The following is a 24,751-nucleotide window of genomic DNA, read 5'->3' as shown; positions in this document are numbered from 1 at the left end:
CAATCCATAATTTTCATCTGTAAGGATGAAAGATGGCAAACTTTTTAAACTTTTGTCCTTGCATTGCAGGCCTAGTTGTATATTTATTGATAATTTCAGATGTAAGGACTGTTATTTAAGAACTGAAAAATAACATTTTATCCAAAACATATGAGGAGGAGATACAGAAGTGAAGGAATATTAAATCTTCTATGAAGGGCTACAGAAGAGGGAGATTGTTACTTGTCGTGCAGTTTGTAAAGTGATGGCTCTATCAGTTTTTCAGCAGAGAGACTCTATGTCTCTTGTCAAAATTGGATTCAGGCAGAGAATACTAGAATTTTACATTGCTCCCTGGAAAGTTAGTATAATTGAGCAATTCAGTCTTGATGACTATTATTTTCTGTAAGTTGAGAGATTTTACCTGCAAAAATTTTGTTTGAAAATGACTAGCTGTCTCAAGGCTTAGTAAATTCAGATTTATCTTCACAGATTATACTGGCTTGATCGCCAGCTGTTGAGATTTGTGGGGGTTCAGTTGGTTTAAGTGAATTCTGTGAATTCTTGCACCCTAAAACATAATATATTTGTTACTGCATCTTCTACCGGGCTTTTTTTTCCCTCTGGAGCTGATTTGTTTTGAAGTCTTAAAAACATAGTTTAGAAGGTCAAAACCTGTTATGTTTGCAACATATGGGTGGAGTCATTCGCTACAAGAAATGGGTAATATTTTGCAGACCCATATTCTGATTAGTGAAAATAGTTCTATTGTGATATTCACAGTTCTACTCTTGTGGTCTTCCCCCTGTGAATGTGTGAAATCCTGTATATTTGTCTTAAGAAAAAAAGAAAAATTTGCCATTTGAGCTTAAAATACAGATAGGGCTTTATGTTTGTGTTCAAACAGCTTGTAACAAAGACTCTGGTTGCAGAGGCTTTTTGCTATAGAGAGGTTTAAATGGTTTTTATTTTCTTCACTGTTTGGACATTTCTAAGAACATTTGGGTGGGGCATCTGCTGGATCTGAGCCCTGTATCTGGTGGGAACCCTGCACTGATTGTCCAGGATCCAGTGCCGCTGGCAGCTCTCCTCATGTGTCTCTTCTGTTCACTGTTCCCTGCAGTGTGTTAGGATTAAAATTTGTGCTCAGCTGTGTAGGATAATAATACATGGACAGAACTGAAAAGGTGAGAGCTGGAATCTTATCAATGTGGTTCTTTCTTCCTTTATACCCTTTTTTAAGTGTGTATGTTTGAAAGGTTTTCTCTCCTTTCTGTTGAACTTTACATTTAATGAAATCTTTTGTTGTCTTGGCACTCTAGAAATATAATCAGGTTAGTTAATTTTAGTCTGCAATGTAACTCTTAACCTTGTGATTTCTTCAAATTTAGTCATAATCAAGTTTTGATGGGAAACCTCAGTACCAGACTTTTTTTTTGGTCTCTTTTTTTCTTTTCTTTCCCCGTCTCTTAAAATTCAGAGAATCATTGCTGCAGCATTGAACTCTTCGTTGAAATGTCCTTCTCCTGCAGTGGGGGTGCTGAGCCTGTCCTTTATTTTGGTGGCACGTGCTCAAGGTTCTGACAGAGGCAGCATTTGGATAGCGAAGGGGCTGTGAACCATTTTGTGATCTGCTGAGTTCCAGTTTGAATTTCTGCTGACCTGTTTGGGAGGGGAGGAACAAACTGATGATAAATGTATGTAATAGGATAACTTATGTATAATGAATTAAGTGCATTATATATTTATAGTTTGCTTTTTTGATGTCTCTGAGATAGCTTTGCTTCTGTTCCAAAGTCTGTTTTAACAGCAGTGACAATTGTTAAACTGCTTTGGTTTTATAACGTGAAGCTTGCAAGTTGCATAGTTTTGTTGATAATTCCTTCCTGTCTGTTACTTTACTGTACTTTTATAATGCCATTGCACGGAGGTTCTGCATTATCTGATGCAGGGGCAGTGAGATTTGTGTGGTTGTGGAGTAGAGCTTTGCATTGGGGGGTGGTGAGTAGGATGAATATAATTAGCTGTTACACAAGATACAAAAGCCTTTTTATTTATTAACTACTGTTGTTAAGAGTGTGATGGGATCTGTGTGAGCAGGAAGTTTCTTTAGAATTCTGCACATGTGCATTGGCAGCAGCAGATGAGAGCAAATCTGGCAGTGTGTGGTGGTGGGTGTGAGGTTCTGAGCAAACATCTACTTTTTCTGGTATTGCTGATGGTTTTATTTTCTTGCTACAATGTAGTTGGAGGATTATAAATTGCTGTAATGCTGTTAAAAAGTCTTTGGATTTTATCTAGTAAGTGAATATAAAACAGTATTTTTGCTTATCAAAACCAGCTAACATTTTGATGACCTCTCAGCTTGTTCTTTAGAAATGTAGAGTTTTTTTGGAATGTTGCTTAAACCAGTCACTGTAGTTGAGGTTTTTCTAGTAGATATAGGATCTGTCTCTTGTGAAGGTCCGTGAACAATGGGCTTTTTTAGAATGTGATCAGGTTCTGTCAGCTGAAATTGTAGACTAAACTTCAATTACTGGAAAATAAATACTAATCAGTATTATGGTTTCTTGGTTTGTAAATAAATTTAAAAAACCCAAAAAAATCCAAAATTATATTAGTTTTAGTTATATCTCTTCCAGAGGAGTTTTCATGAGGTGTTTTGTTTCTTTCTTGCATGGAAACGACATAAAGGCTTAATTTAAATTGTTCTAATTTGTAAATTAGAAGGCTTACTGCCACATTCCCAGGGAACAAAAATTGCATTAGAATTGCATTCCACTAAATCTTCTGTGGTACTTTTTGTGCTTGTACTTGCTGTGTCAGTATAACCAGTATTTTGTCACTTGAGTGATTTTTAAGACTATCTCAGAAGTGCTGGTGGCAAATGATGGAGAATTTCTGCTTAACAGCATTGAGGTTTAATGTGTGTGTGAATGCACATGTGAAGGCATACACAAGCAAACAGTTCATTAATTAAAGAGCTGGTCTTCATGCTGATGCTGACTCTTTTTTGATTGTGTGCAAAACTGCAGTGGGCTGGTTTCCTTTTGATTCCTACTTAACCAGAAAGCAAACAGGGCAGTGAAGAGTTGGGAACCATAATGAGAAACAAAGGGAGCAGGAAAGTCACATCTGCTTGAGAAGAAATTTATTCTAACATGGATTCCTTCAACACTGCAAGTTAAATTTTGTAGTTATACCTAATTTCAAACAGTATGACTTAAGAACACAGTCCCCATCCCCATTAAGAAGACCAGTTTATTAAATTTAAAATAATAACTGAGCCAAATTTGCCAGTCTGGACTTGTGACTAAAATACCTCTTGATAGCTGATTTCACTGAGCCAGAAAGAGGAAATCTTGCTTTAAGAGTCTATTTTAACCTAATCTTGCTGGTTTTAAAACTTTTATTTTAAATAATTATTGTTTTGACTTTTCAAATGTATTAATGAGTACTTAAATGGGATTATTCTTTTTACATAGAGGATTTTCTGTGTCTATTCAAGCACTGGCACATCTCTGCATTGCCTTGTACTATACTCTTGAGACACATTTGTCCTTTTCTGTGTCCTGGGTTTGTGGTAGAGTTCTGTTTGTGGGATTAATTTCAGTTTGTCTTTTGTATGAATTTACTCAAGCCGTGTCCCCTCCCCAGCCTGGCCATCTTTTCAGTTTTGACTGGATTATTTCAAACAAGCAGAATACTCTGGTTTACCTTGTTAGCTGAACAAAAGCTGAAAATCAGACGAGGAAAAGCTCTTTTGCCCAAAAGCAGTTCATCCATTGGGAATGCTCACAGTAATTTGAGTATACAAATGGCATGAAAATCAGTCAGTGTTAATTGTTACAAAAAAATCAGTTTTCTTTTAACTCAACAAAACCTAAGAGTAAGATGAAGAGTGCTGGTTGCTGTTTTTTGGAGGCAGAAATAAGTCTAGCTCAGCAGTTGCCGACTGGCTCTGTGCGCTCTGCAGTGAGCTGGGACTCAGGAGTTTCCCAGGAAAGGGTTCCTGCTCCTGCCCTCGCCTGGCAGCTGCCTCTGGGTGATGTCATGAGGAGATGATTGCATGAGGAGAGTTCCTGTGATGCCAGCTTGGAATCTGGGTCTTAGGTTTTGGCCATCATTTAGAAATTCTTCTTAGAAAACCTTTTTAAAATTTGATAATTTTGAATTTAGCCAAAAAATCAATTATTTATTTGGATTTAACAGTATGTTTCCTGTAGGCATCCAGGGGGACATCACAGGTTTTGTCTAGCTGTAAGTCATATGAGTAAACATAATACATTCTTTTTCTTCATCAAATATAGAGGAAGAAATCAAAAACTTTGAGACTCTAATGTTTTTGTGGAATTTTGTTTGTAAGTAATTGTTGCAGGAAAGGAGCATTGACCTCTTTGCACTGGAGGATGTGTATGTTTGCAGGCATGTGATGGTTCACAGGGTCACAGCACTGCGGGCTGAAAAAGCCAAAAAACTTGAGGTGTGTTTCCTGAGAAGCTGGGGCAGGCCATTTTGTTGCTTTTTCCCTGTCTAAAAATCTTAGTCAGTTTTTACTTTTATGTGTTAAAAAAATATTCACTGGTGATGTTTGCTAATGCCACGAAATAATATATTAAAAGCAGAGCAAAACAGCAGTCAATGTTAGCTTTGGGTTTGTTTCAGAGACAATATGAATTTCTTGCTACAGAAAACGAGCAAATAAAAGAATTGCTTAAATAGTTGAGACTTGTGGCAGACATTGTACACACAGAATTAATGTTTTCATTCCTATTGCACAGTTTCAGTTTGCAGCCTTTCTTTGTTTATTTTTGCTTGTTGCTTCATTCCTTTGTTTTAAGGAAAGGTGGTGGAACCCTGAGGACTTTAATTTAAAATGATGTCTATATATTATTTGTACTTCAGTCATTAATGTAAAAGCTGAACTAAATGTAAGTTTAAATTTTCATGTGTATTCCTCAAGTATTAACAGTTAGCCATTTCATGTGTGGGTGTAAATACTTCTCAAGTTGCCAAGATAAGTGAATGCTATTATGATGGCAAAATGAAGTTCATGGTGCTGTTTTCCCAGCAGACTCTATGAAGAACTTGCCTTAATTAAAAAAAGCAACCCAAATTTTTTTTAAATAACAACAGAGAGCACTGAAATCCACAATACAAAACTCTGTTTTACCATCATTTAAGACGTTTAGGCTCAACATGTTGCAAAGGACATAGTAAGTTTTTTTCAGTCTCTTGTAAAATTGTGGTGTAATATGTGGTTATAATAAGGTGTATTTTTACTTTCCTGTGTTTGTTTTGTAGAGCATGATTGTAGCTTAAGGATGTTTTTAAATGTTTGTAGTAACAAGGAGGGGAAGTAGATTGAAAAAAATGCAGCTAGAATATTTATAAGTAAACTCAAGCTAGGTAGTTTTCTTTTGTGTGGGTTTTTTTTTAGTTGCTATTTTTTTGTCTTTTTCTTGATGGAACATGTGAAGCATATAGGTTAGGAAATTGTGAGGGAGAAGTGTGTGCTCGGAAGGATCGGGATAATATGGGCAAAAGAAGAAAGAGTTGGCTGAGTGGGTTAGCTCCTGTTTCCTCAGTTGTTTGACTGGGGCAAAAAAAACCCCAAAAAAACCTCCACAGCATTGCTTAGAATTTGCAAAAGACTCTGGAAATAATCCTGAAGGTTACATGTCCTGTCCTAGTTCTCATGTGTGTCTGCAGTGACGTGCTGCACTTCCTGAGTCACGGGAGGGCAAGCGGGAAAGCTTCTGATCCATATAAAAAGTGGAGATAAAATGTTTAATTATTAACAGTTTTTTACAATGTTGGAAACAGCAGGAAGTAAAACTTGCTGAAATAACTTGAATAACTTGAATAACCTTCAGAGTTTCTAGCTCTTTCTAGATTTGGTAAAGGTCACATTAATTGTATCACAGCCTGTGAAGATAGCAAAGCCTGAACTAAAAGGGAAAATACTGAAATGCTCTGAAAATAGATTGTTGTGTATAATGATATAGTGAAATATCTGTAAAAATGTGTCTGTGTGTGTCTGAGAGAGTGAAAATGAGGCTTTCACTAATTTTTCTAGGTGATAATAAGCCATATAAAGCTTTCTTCAAAATATAAACCTGGGTTGTAAATCCGGTTTTGCTCTAACAATGAGACAGCCAGGCTGTTTCAGTTTAATTCTTACCTTGCCAAGCCAGTTAAAATAGAAGTCTATATTATTTTTCTTTTTTTCATGCCTCTTGAATGAAATTAATATTCAGGCAGCCTGTTCGTTTGCTGCGCCTGGCAAAAGTGGCTGAGCTTTCATGTCAGTGAACTGAGCACAAAGTTGCCTCTGCTGAGAAAGCTGGGTTACAAGATTGTTCATTTGGTGCAGAATTATAAAGAAGTGGTTACTTCTAATTTGGTCTTTTTATTAGGTGATGTTTGTTTTGAAGGTTTGTTTGTTGGCTTTGGTAAGTCAGCCTGAAGCATTGTGGCAGATCCATCAAAGGGTTTCTGCCAGCTGCCCTTAACCCCACAGCTGGCCAGTGTGAGGTTTTCTGGTTCACTGTGGACGAACTGACTTTGGTAGAGCTTGAGAAAATAGACTGTGTACAACTTCATATTTTAAAATTTGCTTGATATATTTGGATTGATAGAAATCTACCTACATGCATAGATTATGTTGACTTGCATTTAAAATACCAGAACAATAAGAAAAATGGCTGTTCAAGGTCTCCATAAACTCTAGGGGGGTCATGAATTGCAGCTGCTTCATTGTTGGAATCTGGTAGGATCCTTTAGTAACCAAGAATTTGCAATAACAGATTTGGATATGATAGGGTGAAAAAAAAAAGTAAAGCCTGTTGAGTAGAATATAACCCTTCATTTTATGTTGTTAGCTCACCTGGAGTCCTGATCTCAGACCAGGATTTACTTGGGTGAGACTTAAAAGATTTACAACCTGTGTGTAATACCAGGCAATAGACAATTTAAACACTTTTAAGCTTGAAATATTTTTTCCTCTAGGCTTCAATGCAAGAAAATGCTGAGGAGGTGGAAGCAGTCTTACGTAGAGCTTATGACCAACTCCCTTAGCACATGGATGCAGTTTGGAGAGGGTTGGGAGCAGGAAAACTGTTCTGCTCAAACTACTGGGAGTACTCTGGGCTCCTGTTGTGATAGGCTAATGAATGGTCTGGCATTTTGGTACTGAAAGCAGAGGGCTTGGTTGTCAGGAATTTGCAAGTGAAGATAAAGTTTATTTGTCCTGATGTGGAACAGAAGCAGGAGCTGGTGTGGGAGAACAAAGGGAGGGAAGGTACTTGTCTCCAGGCTGTCATATCAATCTCCAGTTATGAAACAAAAGGTTTCCGTGAATTTTTTTAAGCTGGGGAAAGCATCTTTAATAGCTAGTTTGGTGATGGGTGTTGTGGTTGTGTGTCAGTCACAAGCTTGTTTTGCCCAATCACGGTTGCTTGAGGTTATTTAGAGCAGGTAATGGGGGAGATCAAGGGGCTGATGTGACTCTTTGACTGATTCTGGGCACTACATTGGCTCCACTGTGCCATGAAGCTGCAATTTAAATTTTTAATACCACAGAAAGTTGTAAAGGCGATTTACTGTGGTTTGTAGCTATTTTGAGAGCTGAGAACATGAAAAATGTCCAGATATTCTGGATTCTAAATAAAATGTGGCAAAAATGTGGGTGCTTCTATGGAATCTGACATGGGGGAAATTGCTTTCTGTATCCAGACCTGATGATCACTTGGACTTTGAACTGGCAGTTAGGACACGTAGTCAACTTCCTAGAAAAGATGATCAGCACCATCAAATACTGGTTGACTGTAAAGGTTCCTTAGTTAGGATTTTGGTTTTGCTCTTGCTGTTTAAAGATACTGTATTAGACCAGAGCCTGAGATCCTTCTAAAAATTTCGTAGCCATTAAATATTTTAGTATGGTAGGTACTTTAAAACACTTTGTGTAACCTACTTAATTCTCCTTGAGTCTTTGGAAGAGGATTGAATGAGTGCAAATTATTTCATAATTGTTAAGACTTAGATGTCCTATGCTAACTTTCACTTCAGATTGGTTAACTCATAATTGAAAAGAGGGATCTGCTGTTTTAGGAGCTCTCTCATAAGCTGTGCTAATGTGGTCTTTATACTTTCTTGTTCAGAACAAGAAACTGATGATCTGACAAGAATTCCTCTAAGGTGATGTTTGCATTCCTGAGTTTAAAACTGTTGAAAACTTTATGATCTAATAATATTTTCCTTATTTTCAGATTAACTGCTGAAGTACTGATCGAGTTCTGCTATTCTTCAATGAGGAACTACAGGCTGATCTTTTGCCATAATCTTAAACAACCATAAATGACAAAAGAATGCTTGGTCAGTGAGGGCAGCTGGCGCAGAAAGCGTTTTTCAAACTCGGCTGTTTAAGTACTCTGAGGTGGGTTTCTTAACTTGTTTTGCTGGGGAAAAAAATAAAAGAAAAGCAGGTGTGAATTTCAGAGTGTCTAATTAGAATTTGCCTCTTGGTAAACAGAGAATTTTAGTTTGGTTGCAGTGCTTTGACTAACAGCATATACTTGATGTTCTGTGTGCCAGTCAAAGTGACTGCGTGCATTTAAGCAAGTATGTTTTCTTTTCTTTATATTATTTATTTTGAAAGGACAGTTTTTTCTCTGCTAGAAGAAATATTTTGGTTTTGACAGGGTTACAGCCTGTTAGACTTACACTGCCCTTTATTATCTATCCAGATCCTTTATCAAGCAAAGATTTGCAAGTGAAGCTTGAGCTTCTGCATGATAGAATGGTATCACTGAGCATCTAGAAACTAGCTTTGGGGGTTTTCTCTTCACTAAAAATTTTAATTTGATGCAGGTGTTGAAAGCTTTATTAGGTAGACCAGAAAATGCCAAGTATATTTTAAAATTATTACAGCTCAATTGAGTATCACAAAATACTTAATAATTTCATATAATTGAAACTTAGGGTTTTGGTTTGTGATCCACTGGTTTAATTTCCTGTTAAGAGGCTTTTGTATTGAGTTCTGAGAGTCTGGCTACTAAATACTGTCAGAAAAAGTACTGAGGAATCTACCAATATACCTTAGAACTTAATTAGAAAGGCGGTAACTAGAATTTTCTGCATTTTTATTCCCGCTATATATGTTCTTCTCAGTCCTCTGTTGAGGACTGGACAGAGCACCTCAGTGGTAGTCATTTATTGAGTTACCTGTGTTTGGAGTCGTCACAGAACTGTCCATTAAAGCAGTGCATGGATGGAGACAGACTAGAGAGTGTTTCCATTAGGTAATTAAAACACTTTGTGTTACAGATTAATGCTTTCAAAAACATACATTGAACTGGGCCTTTTGGTTTTAATTTCTCCTATTGACAGAAAAGACAGCTTTGATTTTTGGCTGCAAAAAGATATGAGGAAGAGCTCCTCCCCTTCCTTGAGTAACTGCAACTCTGTTCTTGCTAACAAAATATTTGGAATTCCACTTGATGAGCTGCAGCAAGAAGGGCAACCAGACAATGAGGTTCCATTCATAGTCCGCCATGTCGTGGACTATATTGAGGAACATGGTATGTATCACCTTGCTGTATTTAAAATAATGTATTTCACTGTTATTCTTACAGGATGGGTTGTGGGGTTTGAAGAGTACTTGTTTTCTGAAGTTAATTATTCAACTGGATGTGATTTGGTTGTTTTGAGCTACTTCCTTTTTTGCTCCTTCTGTTATGTATATCACTGTTTTCTAGCCAACAGTAATGTAGTCAGCTCTGCAGGGCACCTCATTGGAAATGCTGCGTTTTATGTACTGCTAACATTTCCCGTGTTATTTTATTGTTACTGGGCACAGGAAAGTGTGTGTTGGGAAGAGAACTGTGCAAAACTGTTGTCCAGAAAATGTTTCAGTCAGTATGGGATTTTTTCCAATATATTTGTCCATACCAGAGCTAAAAGTTTATTTCTGCAAATTTTTTTTGCTGTCCCAGGGGGTCTGGAACAAGAAGGACTTTTCCAAGTCAATGGGAATGCTGAGACAGTGGAGTGGCTCCGGCAACGATATGACAATGGAGAAGATGTGGACCTGGTTAAAGAAGCAGATGTACCCTCAGCTATTAGCCTTCTTAGATTTTTTCTTCAAGAACTTCCAGAGCCAGTTATTCCAGGCAGTTTGCACATACATTTGATGCAACTTTCTCAAGGTAATAACTCTTTTTGATTCAGTGTTTTTATTTGATGATTTTAAGAGTAAAACCCAGTATTGAATTGAGATTTGTAGCGCCACTAAGGTGCCTTTGCTGCTCTGTGTAACAGTAATCCTGATAATAGTGCTGTGCACTTTGGTTGCAATGTTATCTGTCAGGACTGGAAATGGGACTGAAGTATATTCACTTGGTGTGACAGCAGAATTCCCTTCTATGACTGTAAAATCTAGTGAGAAATTTGGTTTTTTTCCTCTCATCTTTGAATAGATCACTGTGGCTAGGTTTATATGTGGATTGTTTCTAGCATACAGTTCCCCATTTAGTTCCCTTTTGTTAAATATGTAGAGAAACTTCATTTAGCCTTGTAGTTTATTGTCTTTACTGTCTTTTTTAAAGTGTAAAAGTTATTTCAGAAGAATTTAAAATTATATGTAACAAGGAAATCAATCACATAAACCCTCAAACAGTGTTTTCAGATGCTAAAATGAGACTTTTGATTTTCTCTAATTGGGTTTTGCCTGTCTGATAGACATACCTCAGTTAATTTTCAGAATTACGTCATCAGCTGCATTTGAGGCAGAGAAATTGCTTAAAGACTTGCAGAAGGTGGTAGTAATTGTTGAGCCATGTGTTAGTTCTGCAGTCCTTCCCTATCATTAGGTCAGGCTCAGTCCTCAGGATACCTTCATTGCACAGCAGGGTGTGGTCTATGTGCATCGTTAAGAGCTCATTGCAGGCCGGTGGTTCCTCAAAGACAGGTGATTTGGCTAATTGAGGTGTGAATGTGGCCATCCCAGAGCACGTGGCCCCGTGTCCCACAAGTGTGTATTCCTGCTTTAGTGCCAGAGGACTTCAGTTAGGGGTAAGAACGTTCTGCCTTTGGGTCTCTGTTGTTTAGAACTTAAGTTTCAGGAGGGGTTGGTTAGACAAAACATGGAGATGTGTATGTTCTGAGTGATCTGATTATCACCTTGCTGTGGTCCCTTTCTTACAAAAGTCTACATTGTTAAACTACTTTTTAAAGCCTTTTTTTTTTCCTGTTCTGTTCCCAAAGTGTAATTTCTAGAGTAAGAACTGTCAATGAAATGTTCATTTTAATGTGTTATGTGTTTAGACAGCTATTTGCTGTGCTTGGTTGCCTGTGTTCAGCTGCTGTAGGTGTTGACTGTGTCTGAGCAAATGAAATCCTGCAGATCCTGCTTCGTGCTCCTGTACGTGCTCAACAGGGAATTTACTCACTCTTTGCTTTGATATCAAGGACTAGGATGTCTCTGCTCGCTCATCTAGAGGAGCAGAGATGGTTCATCATCTTGAAGCATGCTTTTCCCTCTCTGACTGACCTTAGAAGAGTTTTCAAGTGTCTGAGAAAGAAAGAGAGGCCTCTTTATATCAATTTTTCTCCCATTTTGCTTTCCTGAAATTTCTTTTCCTATATATGAAATTTCTCAGGTACAAACAGCTGTAAATCTTTGAACCTTGCTGCCTGTAAGGCTGATGAGGTAACAAATAAGATTTATGGGGACATACTTTGATTAAGAGTATCGTTAAATGGGTGAGAGTGAGGAGATTTTACAGTGACCCTTTCTCAGATCTGAAATGGAATCAGCTAAGCACATGCGAAGATGATTACATTGAGATAGCTTGGATTTATCAGTTAAGTATTATAAAAGCAGGTAGAGTGGTGACAATGGGATGCTTGTAAAGGAGTCAAAGCAGCTTGTCTGTCAGAAGAATTTAAGTAGATGGCATTAACTCACTATTGGAGCTGTTGCTGTCTCTAGAGCTCTTCTGTGAAGCAGTTGTTATGTAACAACGGTAAAACAAAAACATACAGAGTTTGCTCTCTGTAATCAGGAATTTGAGTGGGCATTATTTGGGGAAAACCCGCAGAAGAGAATGTGGTGGATAATAATGAACAAATGCAAGTAAGTTTTCACATTTTAGATTGAAGTTTGATCAAATCATTTGTCTTTTCAGAAGTAAGTAATTGTCAGAGGCAAAAAGCTGATCGCTATCAAATACGAAAAGATACCTTCTTTGTGACTAAAATATTCTTATTACTTTTTCAGATTATAGTAATGAAGATGAATTTGGAAGAAAGTTGAGGTTCCTCTTGCAGCAGCTTCCACCTGTTAATTACAGTTTGTTAAAGTTTCTGTGTAAATTTTTAGCTAACGTAGCATCACATCATGAAGAAATTTGGTCAGCAAGTTCTTTAGCTGCAGTCTTTGGCCCGGATGTTTTTCAGTAAGTTAATTATAAAAGTTAATTCCCTGTTTCTGTGGGAATTTGAGTGTCTCTTTGTAATTTAGTCATTCCTGGTCCCTGAGCAATAGTAACAAAGTTCACAATATGTTTCAGGCAGAATCCTTTTCTGTCCCCACCCACTCTCTCACCCCAGTTCGGTTTTACAATTTTTGCTGAGATTTAAACAGCAGCTTGTCTCCGAGCTGTGGCATGAGAAACCACTGTTTTGATTGTTGCATTACTGTATTTATTCTGAGGTTCAAGTATTTTAGTGATAGTATGTAAGGCTACTATTTGTAGCATAACTACAGTTCTGAGAAAAGGCTGGTAAAGTACCAGCTTTACTGTTGTTTCCTCTCCACAGGAAAATATTTGACTTTTAAATACACCTCAGGAAAATTTAATTGACTGAATAGTTGCTAATTCATGATTTTTAAATATAAAATAGTATAAAGCTTTATGAGGCAGTAGTGTGAAGGCATGCCTAAAGTTCTGTGTGTTCAGAATGGGTAGGGGATAATGGCATGAAGTATAGCCCTTAGTCATAGGAGACATTCAGAGGTGTTCTTTGGGGAAATGTTGCATTTAGATTTTTAAGCTAAAACAGTGTTGAAATCTTTAGCATTTACACAGATGTGGAGGATCTCAAAGAACAGGAAATAGTTAGCAGAATAATGGCGGGACTTCTGGAGAACTACTATGAGTTTTTTGAAAATGAAGAGGAAGATTTTTCATCTACTAATGATTTAAGCTCAATAACTGAGCAGGTAAGAATATTTTGAATGGCTATTATGTTACCACTTAACTGTTGTACACATTTATATTTATGAAATATTTATTGTAATACAGTTTCTTTAGTATGACTTAAAGTTTCTTGCAAACCGAGAAAACCTGGCATTTTCATAATGCTTGCGAAATTCTTCATTTTGTAGTAAGTGTAGCTGCACTATATTGAAAAATATATAGGAACTAAATCAACAGTGATATCCTGCCCAACACAGGCACTGTTATAAACAGCTTTCTAATTACCAATTTAGGAATAAAGAACTGGTTTTTGATCAAATGAAGAACGACTCTGTTGTTGGTCTTGGTCAAGAGTGTCTTACAGGAGAATGCAGGATCTCACACTCCACTTGATGATGTTATCAGTGGTGCTTTCCTGTGCCAGAGTTTTTGAATGGTGTTTCTGATTCTAAGACTTGAAAATGATATATTTTCTGTAAAGAGAAAAAAGGGGATAAATAAGCAGTTGCTAAGGTAGGTAACAAAGAGTATTGAATTTTACAGCCTATCTCACAAACCCCTCCTCTAGCAAGACAGGTAAGGCAAGTACTGGAGCAGTTGGCTGCTTCCTCTTCCCTGCAGTAGGTGTTGGTCTGGTGTTCCAGGCTGGGCAGCAGGTTCTGGAGTGAGCAGTGTGTGCTGTGAGAGCTCCTGGAGCAAGCACTGCCACTCTGCAAAGCTCCATGCAGGAATCTGGCACTGAGAACTGCCACAGCCCTGCTGCATGCAGGGAGCTGCTGAACAAAGCTGGGCTGTGACTCCTGCAGCTGGAGGCTGTCACTGGTTTGGGATAACTGCTCTGTTAACCAGAGCTGCTCTGTGCTCTCAAGCTTTGAAATTACTGGCTTGGCTGTGCCTTGTTATATGTTTCAGCAAAAGGGTTTCCTAAGTACAAAATGTGTTTGGTGTGTGGTTTTGTTTGTTTTTTCCCATAGTTGGAGGGCTGGTGGGGTGTCCCTTTAATTTCATGGTGTCTCCACCAGATGTCAACAGTGCACTTCTGTCAGGCCAGAGCGGTGGGACAGAAGGGCCACTGTCCCTGCGGGGCACAGCCCTGCTGGCAGCTGCCCCAGTGTGTGGGTGGGCTTGCCTTTGCTTCCCTGGCACATCCTCTTGTAATTACAGAGGAAAATCAGGGATAAATACATTTCTTGCCTGGAATGTGGTGCCATATAACACGTTACACCCCTTTGAAAAACTAACAAATATCTTCTCTCTGTCTTCTGTGTAATTTTAAACTTCTGAAGTTTCAGTTTTTCTGAATTTAGTGTTTTTGTTTTACACTGGTGACAGATACTATAAAGCATATTTTCTTGAGACTGCTGCTTTAATTTTTGGGTTTGCAAGATTGGGAGATCAGTAATCCGTCACAGAGGCAGCTTGGGAGTCAAACAGAATCACTTTTTTTCTCTTGACCTTTTCATGTTTTAGACATAGTTGCTTTTTAAAAAAATGAAGTTTGCTGTCTTGAGTTACCACTTGGCTATATTGTTTTGCTTTTTAAATTGGCTATATTTTGCTGCTTCAGTAAAAACATCTGTGTTTGGAAACAAAGAAACAAAAATAGACAATTTCACAAAAACTTTGTAAGTGTTCATTCCAGGCTTTGAAGTTTGGGTTCATAGACTTCTGTATTGCCTTCCCTAGGAGGGTTTGAAAATGCTTCTGATACATGAATGAGGCTACCTGTGGAATAGAGAAGAATTATCAGTTTTAGACATAGAAGAAGAAAGGTTGTGTAGTTTATTATTTCAGCGTGGTTGGGATTTTATTGTTTCTTTATTCTGCTTGTGTTCATTTATAGCATCAGAGGTGCTTTGTGCTTTTCAGTTTTTGTCCAGTGTTCAAGAGCAGTTTTTAATGTTGTAGAATTTACAGTTTTACATTAAAGCAAGTCTAGTGTGCCTGTTTTTCCCTAAAATTGAGAGGTATTTCCTTCTTCATGTTACTTTCATACCTTTCATGCTCTTTTAATACTCTGGACCTCTTGAAAGGAACTTTTCAATCCTTTAACTTTGATTAACTGTTTTTTAGATCAATGATCTCTTGGAAGAAGAGGAAGATGTAAAGCTTGAGCAGTCAGAAGAACTTCCAGAAGACAGCACAGAGAAACCTGTTGAAAGGCCAGCTGTGGTGCATCTAGATATGACAGGGAGTCTCTCAGATTCCAGGAATGTTACAGCATCAACAAGGTAACTTGGTTCTGCCTTGGAGATTGGATTTAAGGTTTGGATTGTAATTTATTCTGTCAGAGAGAAACTGCCAGACTTTTGAGATAAGTGTTGGTGTCTACAAAGTGAAGCTTTAGAAGTAGGTGCAATTCTTATAATAGTAAAATGTGGGTTAAAATAACTGTTCCCAAATTCAGCCGAGCAATGCCTGTAGGATCAGATGAGATTAAGTATGGGGATTTATGCAGGGAAAGTTAAAAAGAGCATATTCTAGTGAAACTATAAAGTGGTATTTCAACAGTAAATTTTACAGCAGAAATAAGAAGAATCTGCATACTGGTAGATCTAAGTCTGTTCTGTACCATCCTTCCAATAGGAAATCCTGGGACTGTTTCTTGTCATGTGGTACTGGAGAGCTGTGGGCAGGTTTGGAGGTTGCAAAATGTGTTGTAGGCAGGAATGTTGGAGGGTGACCCAACTTTAAGAGCAATTTTCATAAAAGAGTGTGTAAACATAAAATCATACTTTCATTTGGGAGCTTTTTGGTGCTTGCTTAATACACAGATTTATATTTTACTTGTTTGTAGTATGCAAGGTTTTATTGTTAAGTCTGCTTTATTTGTACTTAGGGTTTACGTTCTACAAATGGCGAATTTTACCTCTTCCCCTCTGCAACATGTGTTTGGTAGGGGCATTGCATGTAAGAACTTGTAGGGATGAGTGAGGAGGAATTTATAATAAAAATGTGACTAAAACCAGATGAAACACAGGGAAAATCACAAGTAAGTTGCTGCCTAAGAATGGGTAGTTTCAAGAATGTGGATTTTTGGTTGGAATCTGTTCAGCTGCTTGCTGCATGCTTCATTCTGCTTCATGGCAAGAAGCTGTAAAATACCAAATAATGATGGTATCATTAGTCTGTTTTGTAATTTTATATTTTAATAGTTAATTATCTTTATCAGTAATAAAGCTTCTTTTTTTTATTTTGAATTAAATTTAAAAAAAGTTGCAGTTTAACTATTCACAGGTATTAGGTTGCTTCTGAAATGTGTAAACACAGCAGTAGTGACAAACTCATCACGTTTGAGAGTTTAAATTGGATAGCCTGAAGAGACAAATATTTTTACTGGATGTTTAAGGTTAATTAAAAATGAATAGGCATTAATTATGGTTGGCATTTTAAATAATTTGTGGGGAAGGATAAGGAGGAATCCTTTAGAAGAAGGAGAAAAGTGAATGAGAAAATGCTCTTTATTGAACTTTTAATCACTATAAATACTGCAAATATTTTGCCAAACCTGATGGCTTTTATGTACACATTTAGTGGCCTTTTTCTGGGCTTAGTTTCTCGATGTAAAAAAAAAAAAAATAATAGTTAAGAAAGCAAATGTTATTGCAGGTTTATTTGGATTATTTATCCTTGTCCTGGTGTAGAGCCTGTGGCAGCTTATACAGGAAGGAGGAGGAGAAGTAGATCTTAAACATGATTCTTGTAGTGCTTTAAGCTTGGCGTATTGTTTCTTTTTTGCTGTTGTCAGATTTTTGGGAACCAAATATCTCTGTATTTTGGTCTCTCTATGAAGAGTACTAAAAGAGATTTTTTACCTTGATTTGTACAATGGGGCATCTGACCTTCCTCCTTGTTATTTGGACTATACCTTGCTTCTAATTTTGCTCACTGTCTTTTTTCTCCACTCATTCTGTTTGTTCTTGCTGAAACCTATGACCTTCCTGCACTGCATAGTGTTAATTTGACTTTGAGTTAGAGATCTTGTGAGAATGTGGATAATCATTAATGCACTTCAGTTTAGTGACTGCTTGGAAATGGTATTTTTCATAAACCTGTGGAGTGATCTTTGAGCCCATTACCCAGCAGGGAGCATTTGTTGCTCCCAGGTTGGTGCTGAGCACATAGAGGAAACTTGTTCTCCTTTACCAGAAGCCTTTTCCCCATGGCTCTTTCCCTTCTGCTGTCCTGACTTTTGGAGTAAAGAATTACCGACTCAGCATCACAGCTGAATTTTAAGACATGCTGTTGAAATAAGTACTTTAGAATCCTTCTCTGTCATTATTCCAAATTTTTCATCCCTGAGCCTTGCCAAGCAGTATTTGCTTTAATTGGGCAGTTCATCTCAAATGTTGTCAGTCAGAAGCCTAATATAAAATCTCTTTGGTTTTAGAGTTTTCAAAATGTGTATGTGTATATGTGTAAAAATATGAGATATGACAGGCAGTAAGTTATATAAACAGTTTACTTTGTTTCGACTAAATGCAGTGACAAGGGCAACATCCCCACTGCTTCTGGGATATTTTTGTTAACCCTTTTGTTATTTAATTAGCTCTGATCAGAGAGAAGTGATAATATTAACACCTGCCTAGGGAGACAAAATCCATGGTATAGCTGACTGAATAGAAGAGCTGCCTAAACTGCTAGAGAATACATTATTATTTTAATGTAGTGCTGTTTTTAGCATCCAAATACTTTTTCCTCCTTCCATCCTGGAAAATCTGTAAACAACACGTTAGGAGAGCTTTCAAGTGTTGATTGGGCAGCTTATTGTCAGGAGTGACCTCATGTTGCAGTCGATTTCTATTTAGACTGCAGGGTTTAGTGCAGCACTCCAGAGGTGCCGCTCACAGGCAGCCCCCGGAGCACAGCCAGCAGCATGCACAGCCAGCAGCCCTCAGCACGCTTTGCTGGCTTCCAGATGAAGCATTTTTACCTGAAGTGCTCTTTTGGGATAGCAAAAATAATCAGAATGGCCTGCAAAGTTCTGCTGCACAGGTAAATATATGAAAAGAAAATGTAATTTTGGTGTGATCGCAAGTAAGGCTTTAACTTTTAAAATTATGTGAGATTAAATGTGGTTTGGAGATACTAAATGAAATAATACCACAACTGATTATTTTAATGAGAAATAAGAATCTGTTTACAGTCAGAAAATTACCAAGGAAAACTTGGACATGATTTATTTCCAGTTAATGTATTTTTCTACTCAAGATATGTTTTTACTGGGACTTTTTCTGGTTAGGGAGCTAATGCTGGAGGGAGTCTCAGGGGAGAGTTAGCATTATGAAACAAAGATGTTTACCTTTCTGTGTCTTGCTGTGTCATGCTGCGTTAAGGCTCTGTCTGGCATTATAAATTACAGCTTTTAAAAAGTATCCTTGAACTGTGGTAGGTGGGCTTAGAAGTTGTAATGGCTTTTTACTTAAGGCAGTCACATTTCTGAAAGAAAGTGCTTAATTGCTAAAGTGATTTGCTGAAGATATAAGATATTCTTCATGTAGTAAGAGGATTCTTTAGGATTTGTAATACTGCTGATTTATGCACAGCTTTTGCTGGGTACCTCTAATGCTCCCAAAGGTATTAAGTGAAAGCACTGGAGAACCATCCTGTGCTGGGGGCTGAAGGTTACACACTAGGATGGAAAATTTTGTTCTGAACCATGTCTGGAATCATCTGGATTCTTTGGAGATGAGTTTGATTCTCCCTGTTCTTGACACATTTCCTCATTGTCTCAAGTGGTAGAAGAAAAGGTTTTCAAGTCATCACATTTTCCTATAAATAGTGTTTGTACTTGTGCCCTTGACTGAGTTTTTCTTGCTCTCTTTTGCAATTAGGGTGTTGCAGTGTTCTGTGCTCTAATTGCCTCATTTTTTTTCATACCCATCTGTCCAAGGAGTGACTGTTTTAATAGTAATTAAATTTCAGTCTACACAATTATGGATTTGTACCTTTAGAATACAAGCATACCTTTAATACAACTTTGTAGAACTTACTGCAATAGAGACTTAAAGCTACATTTGTAATATTTTGAAATATTACTGGGCTTTTTTTCCAAGATCATGCTTATTTTCTCTTACTTTGTTCATGAAGCTAAACTTGTAGCTTCATATTTTCATTTTTTATTTCAAGTATTGTTAATACAAAGTATGTTTATCATAAAATCGACTTCGTACAGGTTGTAGGGCTATGCTGAACTTCTGTGCATGGAAATGCAAATGACGTGTAAATATCCTAAGCTGTAAACTGCCTCTTGCCATTTTTTTGTTTGTAAGAAAAATATAAAATGTCAGCGTGTTCCCCTCAGTTATTTGATCTGCAGCTTTGAATCAGTGGCTACAAGATCTGGCTTCTGTGTCAGGTGTTTTAATTTCCTGAAGCTATGTCTGCTTTGAAATAGAAGTTGAGTGTTGCCTGTTCTGTCAGTGCATTTGGAATAGATCAGCTTTGGCTTTTCACCAGGCAAACACACGCACAAATCATAAGATGAACTTGATTTGTCAGCCAGTTTTCATTTTAAAGAAAGGGAGGAAATAAAATGAAAAGCATCTATGAGCGCATGCTTGTTCACTTTGTGTCATATGGGCTTTAAATGCTATTCACTCTGCTCTTGGCCCAGTACAGGGTGTCTAAGGCAAAGTGGTATAGTTATTTTTAAATAAATACTTTAACTTCTTCCTTTATCACCTTATGTTTAATTGAAAGCCCTTTATTGCTTGTGTTTCACCTACTTGGAAGAAGGAAAAATAGAAAGTCTGCTTGAGGTGATTTCTCTCTGGTGGTAGATCTACTAATAAACCTTGTAAGTTCTAACCAAGGTATTTGCTGTGTTGAAACTATTCTTGGGTAAACAGAGAGACTGTCTAAAATTTGTAGAGCAAGCAAGGCTCATAGCAGTCAAAACTGATAGGACCCCTCACAGAGGTAATAACTTGCTCAGTTTTCCAGGGGAGTGGCAAGCTCCCTGGTGTTTCGGGGTTTACTGTATGCATTCATGAAAATAATATTTTTAATCAGCTTTGGCAACGGTGTTGTTGCATGGTAAAGAGTAGAATAAAATCTTCTTCAGCTTTTTGAGTTAGTTATCTGTAATAGAAAGAAAAAGCCTTTTTTTACCTCCCTCCCTGCCTCCAACTTCAGCTGAAATCGATATTAAATTTTTTCTGAGTGAGGTGTGTGTGTTGCAATTCAGGGCTGTTTATAGCAGATTGCTCATCTTTTATTCTTTACTGTCACTTTGTCTGAAGTTTTAAGTATTCTGTTTATAATAAAATTTTAATCATATTAATGAAGAATTGTGGAGGGACCACACACACATGAATTAACTGGCTTGTGTTAGTTATGTTGATTTCCACCCTCCCACCCCTCCTTGAGGAGCTTAACATTCTAGGCTGAAGTGGCTTTGCCTGGAGATTTCCAGATGCTTTACAAAAGTCAGGATCCTGTCCCAAAATCTGCCTTTTATTTGAAATGTTGTAGCTGTGCTCAGAGAGTGTTGTAGATCTGTTGAGCGTTCCAGAACAAAATTACGCAACAGTGGGAAGAACCTGTGGAGGAAAGCAGAGTAATTTGGAATTTGCTTTAGGCAGCAAGGTTAAAATCTGCATTCTTAAGCAAGGTGTCAGGAAATGTTTGACTACAGAATGATTAGCATTTCCCATGGGAAAGACCATACATCTGAGAGCTTGGAGCTTCATAACACAATAAATATTGGCTCTTGAGAGGCAGAAGTCTGCATTGCTACTTCTACAACTTTCTGCCTCGTGATGGTGCTCCTTAAGATTTTGTCATTTAAATAATAAAGGGCTGCAAATCAGGGTGTTCCTTTCATGTTTATTCTACTTCTGTTAGCTGCATCACATGCAATATTTAAGTATTTTTAGGTTGCTTTCTGTTGACTTCAAGACTTCTATTTAGTGTGATAAGTTTTTGCAATGTATTAACTTTTCTTTCTTTATTGCAGTGCTCATATCTCTCCCATAAGTATCTTGCCAGCTTCTGCAGAGTAAGTATAATGAAAATATAAAATGTTTAAGTTGTACTCTTACTAGAGCATGCATAGAGGTTATGTATCCTTTCAAATGAATGCAGTAGGTTTGATTACAGTTATGAAGGAACATATTTTAGTGTGAAGGATTTCACTGGTGGCATTTAACACTAATGCAGGAAATACCAAATGCTTGTCACTGTTGTTGACTGCAGGAGCATGAGAGTAGAGTGTGCTTTCATCCAGAGTCCAAAACTTTGGGTTTACACTTAGATACATCTGAAATGTTTTACTTAATTTTATAATAGCATTCATATTGTAATTTTAGCACAAGTGATGCTGAGTAAAGTTCATTGGAATTCTTTGTACATATGTGGAGGAAAAAATAAAAGCACAGTTTCAGTTAAAATGGGATTAAACAGTTTAAGATTTTTTCAGGCGGATTTTTAGAGGCCTCTTTTGTGTTGGGGATGAGCTGCCTGAGAGGTGCTCAGCAGAGCAGTCTGTTTTTAAAGACTCCTGTTCTTTTCTTGATGAAATTTTGGATGTAGCCTGTGTCCTTCATCAAGTACTTGCTGATTGTTTGTTGGCTTTTGCCTTTTAAGGTGACAGCCCTGTTCAGGAGAGGGTGCAGCCACATGTGATGAAGTGGAGCCTGCTCCAGGGTTGATCCTGTTGTGTTATAGACACAGAATTTTACTGTCACATTAATCTATAAGGCTTTTATAAGTTTTTGTATATAGTTATTAAAAATAGGTTACTGATTACTCTTAAAATACTGTTGATAAGCTTCAAAATACTTTATGAAAATCTTAAGGATTCAAAAATAGTAAGTGTAGTAATTTCCACTGCCGTTTTGGGAAAGCTAGTCTCTTTTGCCATGAAGTACTGCCATCAAAGATTATTGTCATGTAAGGTTTATCTCTGCTTTTCTGTCTGGATAATCAGTGCAAAAGTAGATCTCTTAATAGGACTTTTCCATCTTTTTTTTAGCATTTTAGAAAGAACAATCAGAGCAGCTGTGGAACAGCATCTTTTCGACCTGCAGAGCAGCTTAGATAACGATCTGAAACACATACAGCAACAAAGACTGGGCTGTAACAATGAAACACAAAATCCCAGTGGGGATGAGGAAGGATCGAACAACCAGTAAGATTTTGTTTTGTCTGTAATGAATTCTATAGGATTGTCTATTTTAACTCTTCCAAAAAAATTTACCCTAATCCCCCACCTCCACCCAAAAGTTACAGCTTTGGCTGTTGACTTCAGTTTTATCTATTTTAAAACAATAAGCTTCCATCAGGTGCCAGTAATCAATAGCTCTTGAAGCAAATATTTTAAATTGATCTTGTAGCTAAAAATGCTGTGAGGTGTAGTATCTACTTGACTGCTGAATTCTGTGCAAATAGCACAGGAATTTGAATTTACTCAAGTGCTTTCATTCTTATCTCACCAATGTGACTCACCACAACATTTTAACCTATTAAAGCTATTGTAGATTCTCTTTCTGTTTCATAACCCTGTCTTTCCATGTCAACATAGCTACTTTACTGCTCTGGCTGCCAGTGGCAATGAAACAGCCAAAAATGGATAGAATGACTGCTGTGGGTCTATTTGCATACAGTTCCAACCTTATTTGATCAGATTTTATTTTTCTTGTAAATCAGGACAGATTCTGAGTGTAGTGATTGCCATGGCAGCATTTGGAAGCTGGTACATTTTGGTGCTTCATTAAAAATAAGTAGTCATGATTAATACGCAGACTTCAAGAAGGTGTTGTTAGGATTTCTGTACCTAAATTTCTTTGTTGCTCAGAGCTGGAATGCATGAGCAGAACCTGAAATACATGAAGTGTTCAGCGACTCAGATGCTCTTTTCTAAATTGTTCAATCTTTAGTGGTTTTAGAAGACAGGAATAAAGTTTGCAGTGGATCATAAAAGTAACAATCATTGCTGGTAATGATCAATTAAATCTGAATTTTAGTGCTAAAGATTCAATGACTTTGAAGTAATTTGTAAGTGGGTAATTGCCTCACAGCCCTGTAGCAGCTGAATTCCTTCGGTCCCAGTGTAAGTGCTGTAAAGGTTGGCTGATCTCAGAGGGGGAGGCTCCAAGTGTCATCACTGCTGGTTTGAAACCAGTCTCCTCCTCTGGCACAGGCACTGCTGCAAATGCTTCTGATCATCATTCCACTGTGGATTAACTGTGAGAGAGGATACATGATATTGTTCTTTAAAGCAGCAGACTGTGCACAAGGCAAATACACAGTTCAATTAAAAACTGAAAAAAGCAGTGATCCAGTGCCAATTTCTTAGTACTGATTTAATGGCTGGAGCTAAGAAAAAAGAGTTAAAATGTTAATTTTCACCCATCCTGTTTATTTTCTCTATATCTGATAGAGAAGGAGCTTTCTTGATGTGGTCTGGAATTCTTTCTGAGTGAGGACAAGGAAGGCAAAGAAGTCAAAAGGCTTGTGATGAATGACAGAGTCATGTGGTGGCACATAAAGAATATATGTGAATGCAAATATGGTGTCAATTAGTTTTAATCTGCCTGTAATGTTAATGCCTTAAGTTGAAGTCTCAGCAGATTAAATGTTAGAAATAATGGGATTTCTCAGTGGAGGGGAACCCAGTGACAGTAGCTATAAACTAACTGGCTTCAGTACTGGGAGGAGTGTAGCCACAGCAGTGTCATGAGTCCCTGTAGTTTCAGGATGTCATTGCTTTTGGCTATTGTGTTTAAATTCCTTAGGTTAGTATACTAAGTGTGGGGTGTATGCCTGGCCCTTCAGATAAGAAGCAAATAAATACATTTTAATATGTCTATCATGTCTGGATGTATAAAACATCACATTAATAATTAATTTTGCCTACAGGTCAGAATAATTCTGTTCAAAAAGAAACCCAAGAAAAAAAGCATCCTGATGTTTGATGATGCTTAAGGGAGGGGGAAAGTGTTTATTTTTTTTTTTTTTTTCTTTTAAAGGTGTAACAACAGGTTTCTAAAATCTATCTGTATCTTTAGGAATGATGTTATTGAAGATAATGACACTGGTAGCAGTGAAAACACAGGAGACTGCTCTGAAGTATTGGTTTGCACTGATTTAGACAGTGAAGCTATGAAACACGATACTGTAACTGAGGAAGAAGAAAGCATTCAGGTGAGAGGAAGTCTCCTGTATATCAAATCATAAGTTGCTGCAATTGTAGTGTTCTAGAGATCCAAGTTTTCCTAAGAGCTCTGATGCAGCATTACGTGGTGCTTTTGCTGTGTGCAGTCAGTTGACTTCCTTGTTGTGCCATGTGCACTGAGAAATCTCTGTGTATTGTGGTGGGACTTGTTTGGTCCCTGACTGATATTTTCCATTCTTCTTTCACAGATACCAGCCCTTCCTTCTGCTGAGGTAAGTTGGAGTATGAGGCAGCATAGCACTGGTTTGAACAGCATCTGTGTTAGTAAAGGCTTCCTGAGGAGCAGAAGCTGTAGAGTTGAGGTGGCAGCATAGCCCAGAGTCACCTTGCCTGGATCAGGAAAGGATTGAGACTTTGCAGCCTCTTGGGTGTGCTTGTGCTAGGAAGGTGT

General features: G+C 37.5%; 1 protein-coding gene across 8 annotated transcripts in view; it reads left to right on the top strand.

Annotated features, from left to right (window-relative positions):
• FAM13B (family with sequence similarity 13 member B) overlaps positions 1-24,751 on the top strand; it is a 44,437-nt gene that overhangs the window by 2,259 nt on the left and 17,427 nt on the right. For 6 of the 8 annotated variants that reach the window (XM_030229155.2, XM_030229152.2, XM_050979609.1 and 3 more), the window contains exons 2-11: positions 8,250-8,416; positions 9,370-9,560; positions 9,975-10,187; positions 12,260-12,437; positions 13,060-13,204; positions 15,255-15,412; positions 21,142-21,183; positions 22,159-22,314; positions 24,194-24,329; positions 24,549-24,572. In XM_030229155.2, coding sequence (XP_030085015.1) covers positions 9,404-9,560; positions 9,975-10,187; positions 12,260-12,437; positions 13,060-13,204; positions 15,255-15,412; positions 21,142-21,183; positions 22,159-22,314; positions 24,194-24,329; positions 24,549-24,572 — 1,209 coding nt within the window. In that variant the 5' untranslated portion in view covers positions 8,250-8,416; positions 9,370-9,403. Of the gene's footprint in view, positions 1-991; positions 1,167-1,508; positions 1,677-8,249; positions 8,417-9,369; positions 9,561-9,974; positions 10,188-12,259; positions 12,438-13,059; positions 13,205-15,254; positions 15,413-21,141; positions 21,184-22,158; positions 22,315-24,193; positions 24,330-24,548; positions 24,573-24,751 lie in introns of those variants that run through there. The other 2 variants (XM_018915408.3, XM_050979607.1) reach the window with 2 other exon arrangements.

This window comes from Serinus canaria, chromosome 13, assembly GCF_022539315.1.
Source record: "Serinus canaria isolate serCan28SL12 chromosome 13, serCan2020, whole genome shotgun sequence".
NCBI lineage: Eukaryota > Metazoa > Chordata > Aves > Passeriformes > Fringillidae > Serinus > Serinus canaria.
This window is presented reverse-complemented; position numbering and strand designations above follow the sequence as displayed.